The 19,436-nt window shown below is 35.4% G+C and overlaps 1 protein-coding gene and 1 long non-coding RNA gene across 2 annotated transcripts in view; one reads left to right on the top strand and one right to left on the bottom strand.

Moving 5' to 3' along the window:
• The window catches only part of LOC140526927 (utrophin-like), a 90,112-nt gene that overhangs the window by 37,980 nt on the left and 32,696 nt on the right, over positions 1-19,436 (top strand). Inside the window, exons 8-15 of the mRNA XM_072643558.1 lie at positions 1,576-1,723; positions 2,884-3,062; positions 6,593-6,728; positions 7,580-7,729; positions 9,236-9,311; positions 12,574-12,767; positions 14,092-14,200; positions 16,066-16,265. Of these exons, the coding sequence (XP_072499659.1) occupies positions 2,917-3,062; positions 6,593-6,728; positions 7,580-7,729; positions 9,236-9,311; positions 12,574-12,767; positions 14,092-14,200; positions 16,066-16,265 (1,011 nt within the window). The 5' untranslated portion in view covers positions 1,576-1,723; positions 2,884-2,916. The remainder of the gene's footprint in view (positions 1-1,575; positions 1,724-2,883; positions 3,063-6,592; positions 6,729-7,579; positions 7,730-9,235; positions 9,312-12,573; positions 12,768-14,091; positions 14,201-16,065; positions 16,266-19,436) is intronic.
• Positions 14,375-16,072, bottom strand: LOC140526930 (uncharacterized). The gene is made up of 2 exons (XR_011974604.1): positions 14,748-16,072; positions 14,375-14,663 (listed from the first exon to the last, which is right to left on the bottom strand). It is a non-coding gene; the product is annotated as an uncharacterized lncRNA (long non-coding RNA).

The following is a 19,436-nucleotide window of genomic DNA, read 5'->3' as shown; positions in this document are numbered from 1 at the left end:
TTGGACAAGATTGCTTCAGAAAACCCTTCTAAAATTAAGATTCCTGAATTCTTCTTTCATCTAGGAAAACTTTTTAAAATTGATCACAGAAAACGGTCTTAGGTATTCTTTTTTTCATGCATCCCACCAATTAACCATTTTTCCTTGCCATTTAATTTGAATTTTAGTAGACTGTTAATGCTTTATTAATTATTTGTAGGTTTCCCAGCTTCATATTTTTATTTGCAAACTTGTTTGCACAATTATGGACACTGGATTCCAGATTCACAGATGTAGACCTAGGAGGGAATCTTCCAGACCATCTGATCCAGGTGTCCTGCAGGCTCAGCCCCTCCTTAACCCCCCCATTTGATTGTTGAGGAAAATGAGTCTTATGAAGTTAACGTAACTTGTTTAAGGTCACACACATAGGAATGTCAGTTACTTGATTACAGCCCACATCTTGGGATTCCAGAGATAGGATTGTTTTCTTCCCCTTGTGCCTTACTTCTTCACAGTAGTCCAGTTGTCCAGAGTTCAGTAATTTAGACATGTTTTCCTTGATGATTGTGATGGTACAGATGCCCTCAATTCCAATTGGTTCTTAACTAATTCTGTATATTGTAGTCATTTAATAGTGGCTATTATAGTCTTATCTCCTCTGGGCTACCTGGTGACATTTTGCATATGTTAGAAACCTTTTATTGAGGAGGATCATTTCCACATCTTTTGGCGTTGGTGATGGGATGTTGTCATAGGATAGGTTAATAATGTGCTAGTTAACTACCTCAATAAAACTTTATAATCCTAGTCCATTAAAGCTTTTTGCCATTGTGTGTCTATATCTAGGGCTCTTTGAATATGCAAAGGACTAGCATTTTTATTCATTTCTCTTTTATATTACACGGCAATTAAAGCTAAATATGCCTTTCTCTGTGTAATGACCTAAATAACATTCCTATTCTTGCTATGTTACAAACCTTAACAGATTCATGATCATAATTAGAACGTTTTAGGTATGGGAACAATTGACATTTGTATAGAGTGTAGAATTTGGGTATTTGAGAATTGTAATCATGCCAGATACCAAACAAAACTGTTCGATTGTAAGAAAAATGTTTTAAAAGACTCAGTTGATAACTTCAGGGTGAATAAATGTTGGTTTCACCAGGAAAGGGCTCAGAAAGAGAAATCACTGTATGTCTACTATTGCTTTCAGATGGGCCAATTAACATTTTCATATATATTGGCAAATGTTTCCACAGGGTAGCCATTACCTATGCTTGCACTTTGTTTCATGAACCAGTTTCCCCACCATTTTAGCTCCTGGTAGAATTTTTTGCAAAAATAAATGAAGAAATAAAATGAGGGAGAGAACATGGTGTTAGGGTCCATGGGAGGTATTTCCCTGTGATGTTTTGCTTGCTAACATAGATTAAGCTTTGTTCTTGTTTACTTTTGTAACTAAGTTATTTGATTTTTCAAAATGAATCTAATATTACACAGTTTTAAGGGTTAATAAAATCATTGGTTCTCATAAAAAGCGATCCCATTTCCAAAATCACTTACCAGTTTTTAAAATTTATTCCCTAAAAGTTTTTTTGATAAAAGTGTGAAAGATTGGAGACACTTCCAAAGTAACCTCAGTGAATTCAACCAGTGGCTGACGGAAGCTGAAAAGTTACTGACTCATGCCAATACTGAAGATGGTCTCGATCTAGAGAAAGCGAAGCAATATCAGCAGGTAGGGATTGTTTTGTCAGAACAGGATTTGCTGTTCAGATAACTTCCCTTGCGTTTAGTGGCTTTTTATGAAATACCTTAAGATTGAGGTTTTAAAAGCATGGAAGTTGTTCTTGTCTTTTTGTCAGTGACAATTTAAACTTGGAATGTGTTTAAGCTTTTTTATAGAGAGGTGTGATGGGGGAACGAATAGCATTTGAATAAAGGTTTTCTCCGCAGACTGAAATGTGGGAGCTTTTATGGTAGCTACAAGAGTCATTTTTATTTAATATATTTGTGTTTACCAAATTAATTTTCGGTAAATTTTTCCCTGTGAAATTCTTTGATAGATGGAAACATTTAAGGGCATCAGTTGTAAATTCATTAACATTTTCACTCAATATTATAAAAGAAGGTATTCTTGATTTATAGCCCTCTAATTTAAAAAGGAATACCAGCAAAATCATTCTTGAGGCAATTTTTCATAATAATGGTAACAAATTAAATTGTAATTCAGACTCTTGGTAAAAGTAAAACTTAATTTCTTAAAAGTTGTGCACATGCTTTTAATTCGAAAGGCAGTGATTACTTCACCTGCATTTTTGTTTAGTTATAAACATTTATGTTCCCTCCTCATCCTGCCTACTTCTCTCTCTTCCCTTAAGAATTTTTGTTTGAATAAGAAATTTGAACCTGGAATTAAATGAAAAACCCCCCCAGCACTTTCCTTTGTCTTTGCATTGTGATATTTATAGTTCATTGATACTATGTTATCAGTTTGATCAGAAAGTAATTCATAAAAAAGTCTCAGGGAAAACAGACATGGTTGGAGAAATAGAAGGAAGCCTTTTATTTTTAAGCTGAATGTGATTGAGTCTCCCATGTGATCATTTTTAAATGCTTCCTTTTGTAATGGAAAGTTTTCCTTGAATCTTATTTTCTTTTTAGTTAATAAAATGAAAACAATCTGAATTATCTCTAAAAGTATATTTATTCTTTCATTTGAAATTCCCTTGACTTGTTCTAAAAGAGCTAACTCATGAGGATATGTTTTCTGTGTTTATCTTCCCATTTATTGGTTTCTGCATGTAATATTAATGCCATAATACCTATGTGTGTTGAGAGTTTCAAAAACGTTTGATCTAACATTAGAATTTATCTTGGCTTTTTCATCTGTGGCAGAAACTGGAAGAGGAAGTTAACATCCACAAGTGTATGTTTTCACCACTGATTCAAACTGGGAGCAACATCATCCCCAAACTCTCCAACCCAACCGAAGCATGCCTCCTGGATGAAAAGATGGCAGAGCTCTGTGATCGCTGGGATGCAGTTTCAAGCCAAGTGTATGATAGAAAACTTAGGTATCTCAGCCATAACTGTGCAGGCTCTTCAAAATTGCATTCTATGGAAAATCCTTTAGAAAACAAGATGAAGGAGTTTGATTTTCTTATCCTCCATTGGTAGAAAATTTTCTGACACTTACTTTCTGTGTATCTGCATTTTCCCTCAGTGTCATGATAAGTTCATTTTTGCTTTTGAATTTTTTTTTACCTTAATGAACATCAATCCTCCCTTTCATCTGTACTTGCTAAAGGTAGATTGTTTAAGGAAGTCTAGCCATTCCCAGTGTCTAATTTTTATTATGCAAGTGCCATAAATGTGACACTTCCCCCAAAATATGTGAAGTTGAAAATACTAATTTTACAAATGTGATATTCTGTAATTGATTGAGAGATGAGATCCATGTTCAATTTCTTGTGAAGTTTGTTAGGAATTACAGGAACATCTCTTCAGACTGGGCAGACCCTTAAGAGATCATCTAGTTCAGAGTCTTCATTTTGTAGAAGATAAAACTAAGACTGAGATTCCTCAAATCCAAGGTTCCCTTTCCCTTTCTCTGTCTCCCTCCCTCCCTCCCTCCCCCCCCCCCCCCCTCTCTCTCTCTCTCTCTCTCTCTCTCTCACACACACACACTTATGCATACATGCATGTTATTTTCTTTAGAGGGTCTAGAATTGTTTGCAAGCAGCAAGGTGTGTCATAAGGAGAGTTAGGTCGTCTCCAGACATCTCTTACTTTTATAAAATAACTTAATTCAGCTTTCATTCTATGGCAAAAGTTCTTAAGAAAGATTTTCTCTTTCAAATCTTGCTGGAGTCAGAAAAATGGGGGGGAATCACAAATTCTTTGGAGACATAGATGGTGGTGAGGGGGCTGTGCCTAAATTTCTAGCAGTTGTCTTGAAAACCAATGCCAACTTTCCAGCTGAAAAACCCTCCTCATTGGCCTAGAGTACATAGGAGCAAGTCCACTGGAAATTATCCTTATACGTATTCTCTTTTAAGGATTAATTTTTAATTAAGCTGTAGAATTTTAACTGGCAAAAGACTTTTTTGTTCAAATTCTTCCTTGTCCAAGACATGTAGCATAATAATATCGATCTTTCAGACAGTGGAAGCTTTAAAACAAGAGTCCCAATTTGAAAATCTGAGAGATGTGCATGCTTATCCATTTTAACTGTGTAGATGAAATATCAATTAATGAAACTGACTTTCATGTGTTGAGATATTTCATAATAAGTTCATCAGGATCAACTAATTAATGAGTAGTTGTCCATTTCAGTCAAATAAGTATTTTTTTAAGTTCCCTATTTACTATATATCATATAGTCTGCCAGAAGCTGGAATTAGAAAGATAAATATCAGGGGAAAACATCCTATGAAAACGTAAGTCAATTCAAGTTATACACAAAGAAAATACCAGGAAATTTGGGAGGGGTCGGAGAAGTATTAACAGCTAGGATAAACGGGAAAGGCCTCATGGAGGAGGTGGCACTTGAACAATACTTTATTGACTATTAACATTCTGTCCAGATTGGATCTTTTTTCTTTGATAATTCTTTAATGAGTAATTGAAAACTCTTTGGGCCCAAGTATCCTAGACCCTGTTCTCCCATCGTAACAGAAAGATGAACAAAAGACCATACCTGGTGCATGAATTATCCAAGGAATTTAAAGAATCCATAATTTATCCAGTGTGACTATTTCCTTCACTGTTGTAGATCCCAAGCCTTTAGTACTTTAGAAAATGACTTAATGAATTTTAATTCCTCCTGCCCCATCAAGATCATCTGATGGCTAGCCTGCTTCTCATGAACTTCTTTGAATTAGCTAGTTATGTCTTGGAAAAGACAGGTGGAGTCCATCCTAGAAGTCTTTCCAACTTGAATAGTACATTGAAATATTCAGCTTCCTCCTTCCACCCCTCTATCAGCAATACAAATAAATGTTTTCCTGTTGGCAGGATCATTAACCGTTATTTGCAGAAATGCACTCTAAATTTTATTTCAAATTGCTTGCTGTGTGTCCTTTGTTCTTTAAGAGGACCATGACGTCAGGGAGATGATGCCATGACATGCAAGTGAATTGGATTTGAGTGAGGGTGGATTGTGCAAAGTCACCAATCCGTTTCACATCCAGGAGTCATCTGAGTTCAGTGTCCAGAAATAAATCAGGACAACTGAAGATGGTCCAGGAATTTCCTAGGAATTCCAATTGATAAATTTTGTAGAGTGGATATCACTGAAGTAACACTACTCATTCTTTTGCATGTCAAAATGAGAATGAATTATATACCTTTTTCTATTTTTACAAATGAAATATTTGATTTACTCAATTTGTTTTTACTTTTATGTCATGATGTCAAGATGTTAACCCATCTTAGGTTGTTTATCACTGTTTGTTATCTATGAACTTTTCTGATCCATAACAACTTTTTGATTCAACAATTAACTATTATGGAGGACTGAAAGTTAAATGCTTACACAGTTAAACAGCACTTTGTTTCTTGTACAGGATTCTCAATCATCTAGATTTCTATATCTAAGCAAAGTCTGTATGCTATCTAGGTAAAATTAGACAGCATGCATTGTTTATGAATAGATATCCAATGACTGTTTATGGCTATCTTATAATGTCATTACCCAGGAAATATTAACTCCAGTTTGTTAATAAGAATTTCAAGGAGGGCAATTTGAAGTCTCATAGCAATGTAAATACACTAAAAAATTATTGATAAAATGGCTGAAAAAAAGTTCCTGCCAAATCTGTCTTTCACAGTAGGAAATATATTGTGTTTCTTTGATGTTCTTTGGGAATTTATAGGTCTATTTTGTGTATACTTATGTATATAAACTTTATAAACATTCATTATTTCCTTGCTACTAAAGGGATTATTTGTTGATGCAATTTCACATATAGACATCTATATGTAGATATCTATAATATATCTATTTCTATATACATACACTTTGTGTATATTATGTATGTATATATGTGTGTATACAAATACACACACAAAACAAATGTATACACAGTGGTTAGAAAACCATTCTTAGAATCAGACCTTGGTTCAAGTTCTCCCTCTAGCAATATACCGACTCTATATCTGTCATAAGCAACTCTCTTCCTCTTTGTGCCTTGAGTATTTTTTCCTTTTTAATTAAAATTTTTAAAAAGTTCCGTTCCTTATTATTATTTATATCATTACTTTGTTCTTTAAAATTAATTTATGCATTTTGGAGGATATTATCAAATTATTAAATACTAAATTATACCTTTGGTTTCCCTCTATGTACCAAAAAAGCGAAATTTTCTTTTGCATGGCTCATATAACTATAGCTTTGAGAGAGAAGGTGAAAATGAGGGAAGGGCAAGATTGTATCATGCATGATACAGTATTTTAAAATACGAATTCACTAATTTTGAACCCATTTAAACAGATGTTCTATCTGTTGTTAATAAGAATGATTGACATTTTTTACCTGATCTGCATACACTATTATATCAAACTAGTTTGTTTGCTCAATATTTTTCAATAATGATTTTTCTAGTCTTGAAACAAAAAATGAGGCGATAGTGAAATACAGAAAAACGATGACTGATACTTTTCGCTGGGTATCAGAGATTGAAAATGCCTTGGAACTGACGTCCTCATCCGAAATGGAAAATAGTGTCCAAGAACTAAAGGCAAGTTATAGAATATCCTTGTTTTTGTACCTTGGGGTTTAAATGCAAAAATGGGAATAATGTTGCAGGAGAATTGGAAGTAAAAAAATCTCCTCTTTGAAGGTAAAAAAACATTAAAATAGGTTTTGAAAGGGATATTACATCGCATTTATAAGGTTAGCTCTGAGAAGGGGCAATAAGTAATACTTGAAGTCATACTTTCAGAAGATTCTGTTAGCATAAGAATTATTACTTGACACTGTCATTTCAATAGTTCAAGCAGAATCCTGATATTTTGGCATCTTATACTGGTTTCATATCATAGAAAGGCTTGGTCCTTCTGTGTTAAGATCCTGCTGCCTAGTGCAACGTATTCATTCAATTGTTCACGTAGCTTATTAAATGTGTTGTAGGAGTAGCACTTCCTGGCAGTTATTAGCCTTAAAAATCATGGCCGTGTTGCATCATTACACTTGGCTTTATTACACTTTGATTCTTAATTACTGCTTTGTAATTCTGTTCCTTAAAATATTTTCATTTGCATTGTTCCAAATTAGTCCCATGACATGTATAGAAAAAACTAGAGGCATTATTTGTTCTGTATTCTCTTTGTTAAGCGTATTTTTAGATAAATTGAAGTGTGTATTGCTGTTTTCTTAGAGATTATTTGCCACGTAAAGAACTTCATTCCACATGAAATTATTTTCAGGGATTGTTCCTATTATTTCCGGTTAGATTGTAGTATGTTTACGCATGAACATTTTAAATGCCAAATCCATGATTTAAAGACAAGGGTTTTTCATGTCATTCTACTAATGCTGGTGTGGCTGTGTGTTGCCCTTTTAACCAAAGCTCTCTTCTGCCCCCTTTAGGACTTAACCCAGCACATGGATGTACAAAGGGAAAATCTTCGGTGGTTGAACGCAAATATCCCTTCGCTACTTGCATTGGAAGACTTCAGTATGAATGAAGGAAAATTCATTTCTGCCAGTTTAAGAACTCTGAATATCAAGTGGGATAAGGTATGCCTGAAATGCTTTGCACATTGCATGTCCCAATCAATATTTGTGGATGTGATTTGATTATTATAAGAATGATATCCTTGTAATATTCTATTTTACCTTTAAAGATGCCCTCCCCCATTTTTCTTTGTGAGTGCCTCTTATGTTCATGGAATGTAGTGAAATATTGATTTGCTTATCTTAAAAATAGGGATCAATGTTTTCGGGGCATTTTGCTTAATAGATTTGGATGTTGTGAAGTCGATGAAATAATGAATATTAATGTGACTTGAGACAAACCAGACAGAACTAGCTTGAAACTGTTATTTTGGACCCAGAAAAGTATAGCTTCCTACATCAAACTTGAGTATCACATAAGAAAGAGAAACTCTACCAAGTGTTTCCCAAGTGTCTTTTTAGCATCTACTAGTAGGAGAACTCCAGTGCCACCATCCTTCAGGGCAGTCCCTTCCGATTTTGGCCACTGCAATTATGATGAGGATTTTCCTCCTTTTGAGTCACTCTTTCCTTCTGCACTTCTAACCATTGACCCTAGTTCTGACTTCTTAATAAGGGCAAAACAAATCTAATCTATCACACAGAAGTGTGATAATTCTGCTTAAGATAACTGTCATGTGGTCATTAAGAGGCAGCTAGTTGGTGTAACAGAGTTCTAGTCTGTGAGTCTGTGAGACCTGTGTGGAAATCTAGCCTCAGACACTTAGTAACTGACCATGGGCAAGTCCCTTCAGCTCTGTCTGCATCATTTTTCTCAACTATCAAATGGAGGTCATACTAACAGCTACCACTAGGGGTGTTGTGAAGCTCAAGTGAGAGAATATTTGTAAAAAACTTACCAAAGTGTGTGGCTCATATTAAGCACTTAATAAATGCTTGTTTCTTCCCTTCTCTTCCCTCTTCGCCCTCATTTTCCCTTCCATTTTCTCCTTTTCCCCTCCCCTCTTCCCCATTCCTTCCCTTCTTCCCTCGCCTTCCCTTTCCCCTTACCATCTTTCATTCCTTTCTATGACTAGGTATAGAAGAATACTATATTTGATCACTCCCATTCCTGTGTAATAATTTTCCTTTTGGTTATGCACAGACATTTCTTAGTTTTTGATAATAAAACTAAATGAAAATTATGTATTTTTTGGAAATAGGAGTTATTGTTATTTTGAATTATTTTAATTTGTAAGGTGTTTTTAAAAAGCATGATCTTCCCTTTCTGATTTAGCTAATTAAGTGAATTAAAATGCATAATGGAGAATGAAAAAGAGTCATACATAGTGAAGTATGAATCAGTTCTTTTTATATTAAAGAAGGCCCACTTCAATAAAGCCATAGATCCATGTCTACTGATGGGTTTAAGTTCTGTCTATTAAAGCAAACATAATTTTTTGATATTCTAGTTAGAATAATAGAAACATATTCATTTTGAATGAAATTTGGACTATAAAATCATCTTCATTCTGTGGGAAGTAATATTTTCTCTTACCTTTCTTTCCCTCTCTGTGTATGAAATTATAGGTGGAGAGGGATATCCCTCGCGCCCTGGAGGAGAGACCCTTGGATGTTTGCGAACCCCATCCTTCAACAGCCTCTGGTAAATAAGGGAAAACTTGATATCTTAATTTTGTTTAATTTTATGTGGAACTTTCATCTTTCTATTATTTCTCTGTAAAGCTATTCTTCTAAGAGAGTTTTAAAAGTAATGTTTCCTCTTCATTTTTTAAAAAGTACAATTTAAATGTGTTCTTTTCTTTTGGGGTTTAACAGATAAATATCTTTTTAAAAAAAATCCTACTGCTTGAGTGAATAAAGAGCATTAGAGTAGAATAGTTAATACTAGCTTTATGAATATTTAAATGAGACTGGGATGATAGTTTCTCATGTTACATATTTGCCTTTTCATGTTGTAAACTGGCTCCCAGGGAAGCTCAGTCATTTGCTAAAGATTACATAGTTAATATATCAGTATTTAACCTAGGTAAAAAGTATTTTACTTTAGCACCACAACATACCACCCCACCAGACTACATTGTTTTCTCATTAGTAGGATGATTTTGAGGTGGAAAAGAATTAAAAGATATATTTATTCCACCCAAAGAGCTTATACATTTTTTGCGGGGGGGGGGGCGGGGGGGGGGGAGACACACAATTCCAGCATGAATCACTTGAAATTAGGCAGTTTTCATATAAATTGTCAATTATGCCTTGTAGATTCCTTCAGTTATTAATATTTTCAGTAGACATACCTTTTCTATTTTTTTTTATATCACAAAATGTATATATTCTTATTGTCAAAGGGTAGCTTATATTTAGGATTTGCCTCTATGATTCTATCACTTGGAGAGTTTTCCTCCACCATTTTTGAGTCAGCATGGAACAGTGGAAGGAAGACTTACTCTGAAGTGAGAACACTTGGATTCAGTTCCCTTCTCTGACCCTTGACTATCCTAGATGACCTTTCTGTCACTCAACAATCCTTGATCTTCCTTTCATCATTAGTGAAATGGGGAGATTATTTCTAAGTAGATCTATGATCCTATGAGTAAAATGGTCCACTCCTCTGTAGGTAAAACTCTTTGCTGTCTTGGCCACTGAGAGGTTCAACAGTTTGTCCATTTTCACTAGGGAGTGTCAGTGGCAACACTTGAACCCAGGGTGGTTCTAAATCCAAGCCTGGCCCCTTAATCCACTATGCAGTGTTAGAGAGCTAATGTGTTCTTTTTTACCTCCATTTTAATTTCAAAAAATCAGAGGTAGAATCTGGTAAAGGGTTTAACCGACAACATTTTTCATCAATGGGCAAGAGGTCTGACACTTTAATTAAGCACTTACTATGTGCTAGACACTAGGATCATTGCTTCATAGATATTTTAGTTTGATCTCATTTGATTGTCACAGCAGCCCTGGGAAGTAGGTCTATTATCCTCAGTGTTTTCTATAGTTAAGGCAACTGAGGCAGATAGAGAATTGGTGACTTGTTCAAGGTCACACAAGTATTAAGTGCATGAGACTAGATTTGAACTCAGATATTTCCAATCCCTGCCCAGTGCTCTATCCACTCAGCCACCAAATGCTATGGTTATTCACCTAGTGTCAAAATACTTTATCATTCTGGCATGAGAATAAACTAATTATATCTACATATTTATAGATATCTATATATCTATAGATATATGTATGCATGCCCACATATATGTAGTTGTATGTACGTGTGGTTGGCTTTTTGTATATGAGAAAATACTACATTATTATATGTGTATCCCATTTTAAGCATTACCTTAATATGTACAAATATGGAGTTTACATGGATAAATTAGGGGTGATTGGCCCTCATTGTATATAGGTTCTTGATTATATAGGAGGATTCATGTCTACCCAGTTATACTTTAGAGTTTTTTTGGAAATACCTATGACTTTATTTGAACACATCTCTGAATGACCTGTATCAGCATGAACCTAGGACCCAGGAGGTCATTTACTTCATAACCCAATCTGTTATATTCCAGTGAATGGAATATAGGGAGAAAAATTTTTTCCCCAGGTTCACAGATGGTATGCAGTTGAAAGAAATCTTTGTAAAGGCAATAATTAAGTGACATTTGCCCTTATACAGTAAAACACAGACTTCTAATGACATTCTTCTGGTCTTTCACGCTCAATGGTTCTATCCAGTTACATTTTATACACTGTGCCCTGCCTTAAAATAATTGATATATAAGGTACGTTATAAAAAAATTGTATTGGAAAACTAACTTAAATTTACATAGTGTTTTGACAGTAATAAAACACTTTCTTTAAAATTACCTGCTAGCTATGTAGCATTTCTATTATGAAACCTATTTTGCAGAAGAAACAACTTAATGCTCCCAAACATTATCTATATTTATTAACCCACAATTATATGAGCTGGAAGAGTCGGAAGAATGTAAATTGAGGAAGATTCAAATTAGTAGAAAACCAAGAGAAGTGATATAATAAAAGCAACACTGTAAAGGCATATATATTTGCAAAACTGTGGAGCTATGATCAATAGAGTTGATATAATTCATGATTCCAGTTTACCAATGATGTACTATCCTCTGATAGAGAGGTAATGGGTTTAGGGTAAAGAATAAGTCATAAATACTTTTGTATATATCCAATGCTTGATTATGCCTATTTTACAAGAATTTTTTTTCTTTCCTTTTTTTCTTAATGACATGGAAGGTGGGAAGGGAAAAAATACACCTCTAGTAAACAAATTAAAAATAGAGAACTGGGGTGGAGGTGCTTTTACAGATGTGGAATGGCATTGGCATTCTCTTTCAAATGATTTCATCATATTGGTTTTACTTCATTTTTTTTTGTAAGAGAACTTTTTTAGAGTGGGGACAATTTGAAAATGTTTATAACATTAAAACAAAATGAATTAGTAGAATAAAAAATGTTGGAGCTGAGAAAATCTGAATTTCCGAATTTCAGGTCTTCTGAATTTCTCACCAGCGATAATTCCAGAAAATCACATTGTTCCTCAAAAGTGGTATAACATTTCTATTAGAATTTATATTTTTTGCTAAATTCTTTCCTTCCAAAAAAACCCTACATCCCACATACTTCAAATATCCTTATTTTATAGATGAGTAAATATGATTTGCCCCAAGTCACAGTAGTAATAGGTACCAGAGTTGGGACTTGAACACAGATCTATAAAAGCCTTATCTCTCCAGTTCTAATGCATATTACAAAGTGAATATGAATTAATAGATGACTAGTATGTAAAATGGAGATTTTCTTTATTAAACTGCTCAGCATTTTATTTGAAAGATTAAAAGAAATCAGTAGCAAAATCTCTTCTGGATCTATTTGTATTTCTTTAGATCATCCTGCCACCTCCGAAATTACTGGTGAGACACAGTCATCTCTAGAACCAGAACTTTCCTCGCTTCCCGATCTAGAAAAAACTGCGACAGAACTAGCTGAATGGCTTATGTGCATCGAACGAATGCTGAGGTCCAGCGTTGTCAAAGTTGGAAATACGGAAGAGATCAAAGAGACAATTGAACGTATGAAAGTAAGTATGTGGTGTAAAGTTGAATGCCAGAATTATAAAAGCAGATAAGACTGACCTAAAAAGTCTCCATTTCGTTTGTGGTGCTAACTGTGGGAACGTAGAATTTACAAAGCTTTTACAACAAGGAAGAAGAAATCTTCCCACTTAAAGCAATTGAGTTTCATAAAATCCGTGTTAACCCAATTAGGTTTTCGATGCACCCATGGATTCATCTGCTGATATATGAATGGCTCAAATCAGCATTCATCTCTTAGATACTTATTTGCAAGGTGCTGCCTATCTTGAAGATATGAACGTATTCCCTACCCTCAGTATTAAAACCTAGTGTTTACTTTCTAGCAAACTACACACTAGTTGAGTCTGGAGTGTTTTCCTACCTGCGGTACACAATAGAACGTAACTGTGTGTTGAATACTACATTCAAGGTCATTGTATTTCTAGAATTTCATGAAACTTTGAATTTTCAAGATTAAATTACTTTTTACATCCTCATTCAGAGAGACTGTTTTCCTTAAGCATAAGACTTTTGTGGGTAGGCTGATATTTGAAAAATGGAAATTTTTTCTTTGGAAAATAGTTAATAGTGTATTAGTATTCTGTGTTGTAGTACCGTCTTCCTGCTCCAGCATTACCTCAGTTCTTTTACCAGCCATTGGTAAAAACCTTACACTGTAGTCCGTATTTTGTGTTTATGATCATTATTCTTGAAACATGAATTGTTCTCTGATTTCATCCTCTTTTCTTTCAGGATTTATCAGTTTTATAGAGAACAAAATCAGGACACTTAATCAGTGTTAAATGGTACAAAAGCTTCTGAAGCAGCAGTTCATCATTGATGTGTAATTAATCTACAGTTCAGAAGCTCATTGATACACTTGCACTCTTTAATCACCTTAATAATGCTTGGTCAATCTTGTTTTTTGTTCTTTCTTTAGCAGTACTGGGAGAGTCATCTTAATCACATACGTGGATCTAGATAAGTTGAAGACTGTCTTTCTGGAAAAAAGTCATGAGATTCCTTAGCATTGTTTTTATTAAACTAACATTTGTGCTATATTATAATACGTAGGGACTGTTTTAGAGTGAGTTTCATGACCTAGGAGTTTGCTGTACCAAGGAAACCACCGGTCTGGGATATTGGCACCTTCTCAGGTAGCCCTAGAGACTTGCCCAGAGCACTGCTTGACTGCCCTGGGATCCAATAGCCCAGGAGGAGTCAGAGGCAGCTGGAACTTCTGCCTTGCTGACTTTTGGGGTCAGCCCTCTCTCCATTGTTCCCTAGTGACTCTCAGTACAAAATGTAATATAATTTCTTTTTCATTAGATTACAAAGGCTGACTTAGAGCAGCGCCACTCCCAATTGGATCGTATTTTTACATTAGCCCGAAATTTGAAGAGTAAAACAGATATAAAAACAGCCATCATCGAAAAACGTAAGTCTCTTCCAGCTATCTGTCGTCGTCTGTCCTCACTTTGTAAACTGTGAATTTCCTCACTTAGTAAATCCTACTAATATGTGTGTATGTAACATATATGGATAATGTACATCTTTGTGTGTGTGTGTATACACATCTGTCTCTAGATATACACACATTACACATGATACATATATACAAACACATTTTTATTTGGGTTGACACATTTTGATGTATAGTACATTTCTTTATATTTTAGTTTTGTCCTTAAAATTGAGACTGTATAATAGTCTTTTTAGGAGTATTTATTTCCCTCAGTGTCAAGTACCAAATCACTTTTGCTTATGTGAATTCTGAATGTCTTTCTTTTGAGTTGTATACTGGTATGTCTCCCCAGGGCTCACTTGGATGCTTCTTCAGGTCATGGAGGTGAACCAGTGTCCTTTTCTGTTGAACTTTCTATGTTTAGCAAAGGAATCTCCTGACAACAAAGAAAAAAATTTTAAAAGTCTCCAGAATTCTTTTGACACACAGAAGCAGAAGAACCCTTATTTTCCAAACTTACAAATTTAATGTTCAGAAGGATTTCTTTTGCTCGTGTTGCATCATCAGTGTTAGGAGGTAGTAGTTGACTGGAGGCACTTGGAGCATGGCCCTGTGGATAGAATACATGTGCCTTATATAGCCCAGCTACATTGGAAGAGACTCATCACCACATTGTCTGCAACAGGATGCATTCTTCTTCTATAGCAACTCTCTTGTCTCCTCTGCATTGAGTGGTTGTGAGCTGGATCAGTGCAGAAACGATAGTGGTGTCAGTATCAATCTTTGAATATCAAAATGTACTGATTTAAAGCAGGCGTTGATTTTCACTTCATGAAGAGTACCTTGGATCGTGAGAGATTATAATTATTTACACTTTAGGTTTATTTTATTCCCATTTATTTTTAAGCAACCAAGAAAATAAAGACAGGGCCACAGGAAAGTGCTGCTATAACTTAAGTATCACTCTTGAGCCTCATGTCACTGATGGGACTGAAGTCAATTGTTTTAAAGGGTCTGTTAAGATTGTGGGTTAAGGTAGCAATCATTTAATTGGCAAAGTTAATTTACCAAATAAATCCTTGTAGCCTTAAAGAATCTTTGTATCTCTCGACTTAGTTTTATCACTTACGTGGTAGATTCCGCCCATTTTCTTTTTGTTTTGTATTCCTTTGAGCTATAGAATGCTGGAACAACATCACTTTTGACTGTTCTTTAATATTGCGGCCACCCCCCACTCCCACCCCCTTCTTTACCCTGCTTGGATGTGCCTTTTTGTGACCTATCTCTACTGTTCTGCTTTGTACTTTTGTCTATCTTGTGAATCCCTCTAAAACCTCCTCCTCAGTGGTGTCATCCCATCCATTGTCATCACTTGTTTCAAGGACCAAGAATGACCTCCTTTTCTATTTTCATTTCAGTACTTCATTTATAAAATTCCTAGACCCTGCCTTCCCACATTAAGTGTAAAGCCAAGTAGGGGTATTTTTTTTTTAACAGGGATCTATCGACTTTTTAATATTCCTTGACTGGTTTAGTTTAGCTTGGAGTTGATTATTGCTTTTTCAGTGATTACCTTGCTGTGTACTGTTACCCTCTAATTTTGGATTTGTATTTTCAACAATTTGTAATGTCAACAGTTAAGATGGTGCTGTTCTGTCCTTCTCTCCCTTTAGGGACATTTCTTACAATTTACCTATATAGGCATGTTGGATTCCTCTCTTGGATCGAACTAGAAATCTTTTTGTTTTATTTGCCAGATTTCAAACATCAATCAGTTTATCACTGATGCTCAGTTCATATGAACTTTGAGGTCTAACTTTTTGCATTGCTTCCCATAGTTAATGAAGTCAAAATTCAGTGGGCCAGCACTGAATTTGCTGTGAACTCAAGGCAAGAGCGGCTGCAAAACATGCTTACGGACTCCCAACGTTGGAGAGATTTAAATAGACAAGTCCAAGAACTTGTAACCGAATACAAAGCCAAACTACTTAGTATCTCAGAAGAGGAACCACTTGTGAAGCAAATTTCTCAGAACAAAGTAGGATTTACCAGATTGTTTGCATTTCTTTTTCTTCAGTGAAGTTTCATTTTGTTTGTTTCCTATGAAGTCTTTCTGTATTTAGGGTTCTGTGAGATATATACATATTTAAATTGTGTACTGCATTTTCATTATACATCAGATACATGTGAAGATTTATTGTGTACACACATCCAAAGAGAATCCTCTTTTTAGGGCTTCTTTGGTGAGTTAATGCCAAAAAATGTTTAACGCTTAAATAAAAAAATCCATCATTTCATGCAATTTGTCATTGTGGAAAAGACGGCTGGACTTGAAAACCAGAGAGACCTGTGTTCTATACCTGTTGCTCACACTGAATGAGTTTTTTCTATAATTATGGACCTTGTGTGTAAAAAAATTTGAGCGTAATGGGATCTTTTACATTGATCATAATTTGACTTTTAATTTATTTTTGCCTCTCATGGCAAAAGAGACAGAGTTGGATTTCCATACACATTTTTTGCATTTAGCTTATGTTGACTCCATACTGAATTATTTTACTTTTGTGATCCTTCTCTTTCCCCGTTCTCTTGAAAAGTCTCCAAAAGAATGCAACCCCTGGATAATTCATTTGTGAAATGTGATTAAAATATTAAGGCATTAGATAATAAGTATAATGAATGCAATTTAGGGTACTGCAGTCTAATCATCAGTAGAGTTGTTTTGTTTCCATTGCTTCAATTGGATACATGCATTACAATTGAAAGGAGTGAAATCTGTGATTGGTAAATGCCAGGCCTAGAGGCCTGAGGGCTACCCGAGTCTTACCTTACCTATTGCAGGTCTTCGGCTGGCCAAACCAGATAAACGTATGAGAGAAGAGACTTTCCAGAGTCGAACAAGGGTTAGGCTTTATTCAGGGTCTTGGTTACATGTGCAGGGGGAACTCTTCCTTAGGAGAGAGAGAGGAATCTCCCAAGGAGGCAAAGATCTTACAGCAAGAGAATGAAAGCAGAAGTGGAAGTGGAGAGAGAGGGGAGAGGGAAGAGCGAAGAGAGGAAAGAAGGAAGAGGGGCCTTCTGTCCTGTAAGGGCCCCTCAGCGCTAAGAGCTTTCAGGCTTTCCTGACCCTACTTAAGCTCTCCGGCCATGTAGTTTGCACCTGAATACCTTGCCTGTTAGATAACAATAGGTGTGCCCAGATCCGGGTCAGTCTCGAGGGCGGGGATGCTCCTCCCATCACGTTTCTCACGGGAAGAGGCGGAAATACACGAGATAGCTCGGTCTCACTCCTCGATTCCCTGCTGTTTTCTGGGACGCCTCATGAGAACTCTAAGATTTAGAAGTTCCCACCTTTACCCGCCCGAGACTGTCCACATGGAATTGAGCTTCCACCCGCAACAGGTAAAAGATTTTGCTTCTTTTTGTATCCCCAGTGCTTTCGTCCATTGCCTAACCCCTAGTGGGTACTTCATGAGTGTTGGTTGGTTAATTGATTTTAAAGTAGGGAAACAAAAGTCCACTTATAGTCAGTGTCTGTAGTTTATCATTAGTGTTTTACCAAATCTCAAAGCCTATTTGATGGCCACCTGTTTGCTAACTCCAGTGGTAGAAGGAAATCTATAGTGGGCTCCGAATAGATTTCGTGTTGAATTGTACATTGTCCCAAGTGTTTATTTTTTTTCTCTTTTTTAGATTTTGGAACAGAAAACCTGGGATAAATAATAATAATAATAGTAAAATTCCCATTTTCCCTGAAGAAGGCATAGGCCATTGTAAGCTAAAGTACCTTAAAATATTTATTTTCTTATACCTGTAACTTGGGAACTGAAAGGAGTCATAGGTGGACAAGATAAAATATTCAAACCAACAAAACATCTTTAACTGGCGCTGCTGTGCTTTCATGTGATTGTTAAGGCATAAAGAGTATAGCCTTGTAATGTTTTTCCTATTGTTTTTGCTTGAGCAGCATTTTTCTTTTTGTAGAGTTGATTTTTTCCAGGGTTTATAATCCTGATGTTATCTCAGGTACCTCTTGTAAGAAAACAGTTTTAAAAAATTATTTTCTGGACACTGCAGGTAAACTGCTATGTCTTTAATTTTCTCATGTAAACTGAACTTTATTGTACCAGCATGAACTATTGGCTACCACCATTCTTTGATGATCTGTTGGAGAAAAATAGAACTGAATTATCAAACTTTTACGATATTTTAGGGAATTTTTAAATTGCTGTCGTTACTACTTTGTATATGGACTTTTTGTGTGCTTTATTTGAAAGGGAATTTTCTATAGAAGCAATTGAAGAACGTTGAGAAATCTGGTTGAATATTTAAAGCAGTGATATGCTGGTAAACATTTAACAACTGGCTCCTTGGAAAAAGAATGTTTGCCCCATATACTGTAGCATTAAATTTTTGTCTTTAACTTTCCTCATTCTAAACAAGTATCAGAACTGTCAACCATGCCCTGATTTCTAGCATTTGCTGATTTCTAATGTATAAATCCTCATACTGAAAATTTAACAATTGTGCCTCCCTGGTATGAGTTCAGGCTGCCTCTAGCACACCTGCTTTAGCATAGTCTAAATTTTCTTGTACTATTACATAATATGGCAGTTTTCAGAGTGTAGTCTGGCTCCACCAAGGATGTACAAAACCCTTTGATGGGATCAGTGAAGTCAAGGCAATTTTCATAATAGTAAGAAATTTCAATTTCAAATATGTTAACATTGACGTATGTCAATAACCGCTTAAACAAAAAAGCTCTATGTGTGTGATGGCTGTAAAGGAGCCCTCAAACTACGGGTGTAGTATAAAGAGAAATAGACTGAAAATGCCTGGTCTTGAATTGGCCACTCATCATGAGATCTTGAGCAAGTAGATTCTTCTTTCTTGGTCCCAGTTTCTATATCTGTGTAGGACCTGCCTTTCCTACTTTGAAGGACTGTGGGGTGGACCAAATGACAGAAAGAATGTAATATGCTTTTCAATTGCATAAAATTAAACACCACCTTCTGAGTATGTATATCTAGGTGGTATATCTCTACTACTACTTCTTTGTTTTTTCTTTTTCCCAGTAGTTTCATATTGTATAAAACTTGAGAATAGATATACTGAATTAATGGTTATTTTTAATATTTTTCTGATAGAAAGCAAGAAGATTGCTGTCTTTCTTTTATTATTGGTAAACCTTTTAGTACTCTATGGTACT

The sequence above is a fragment of the Notamacropus eugenii genome, chromosome 2 (assembly GCF_028372415.1).
Source record: "Notamacropus eugenii isolate mMacEug1 chromosome 2, mMacEug1.pri_v2, whole genome shotgun sequence".
NCBI classification, from domain to species: Eukaryota; Metazoa; Chordata; class Mammalia; order Diprotodontia; family Macropodidae; genus Notamacropus; species Notamacropus eugenii.
Note: the sequence above shows the minus strand (reverse complement) of the source record. Positions and strands in the feature narration are given on the sequence as shown.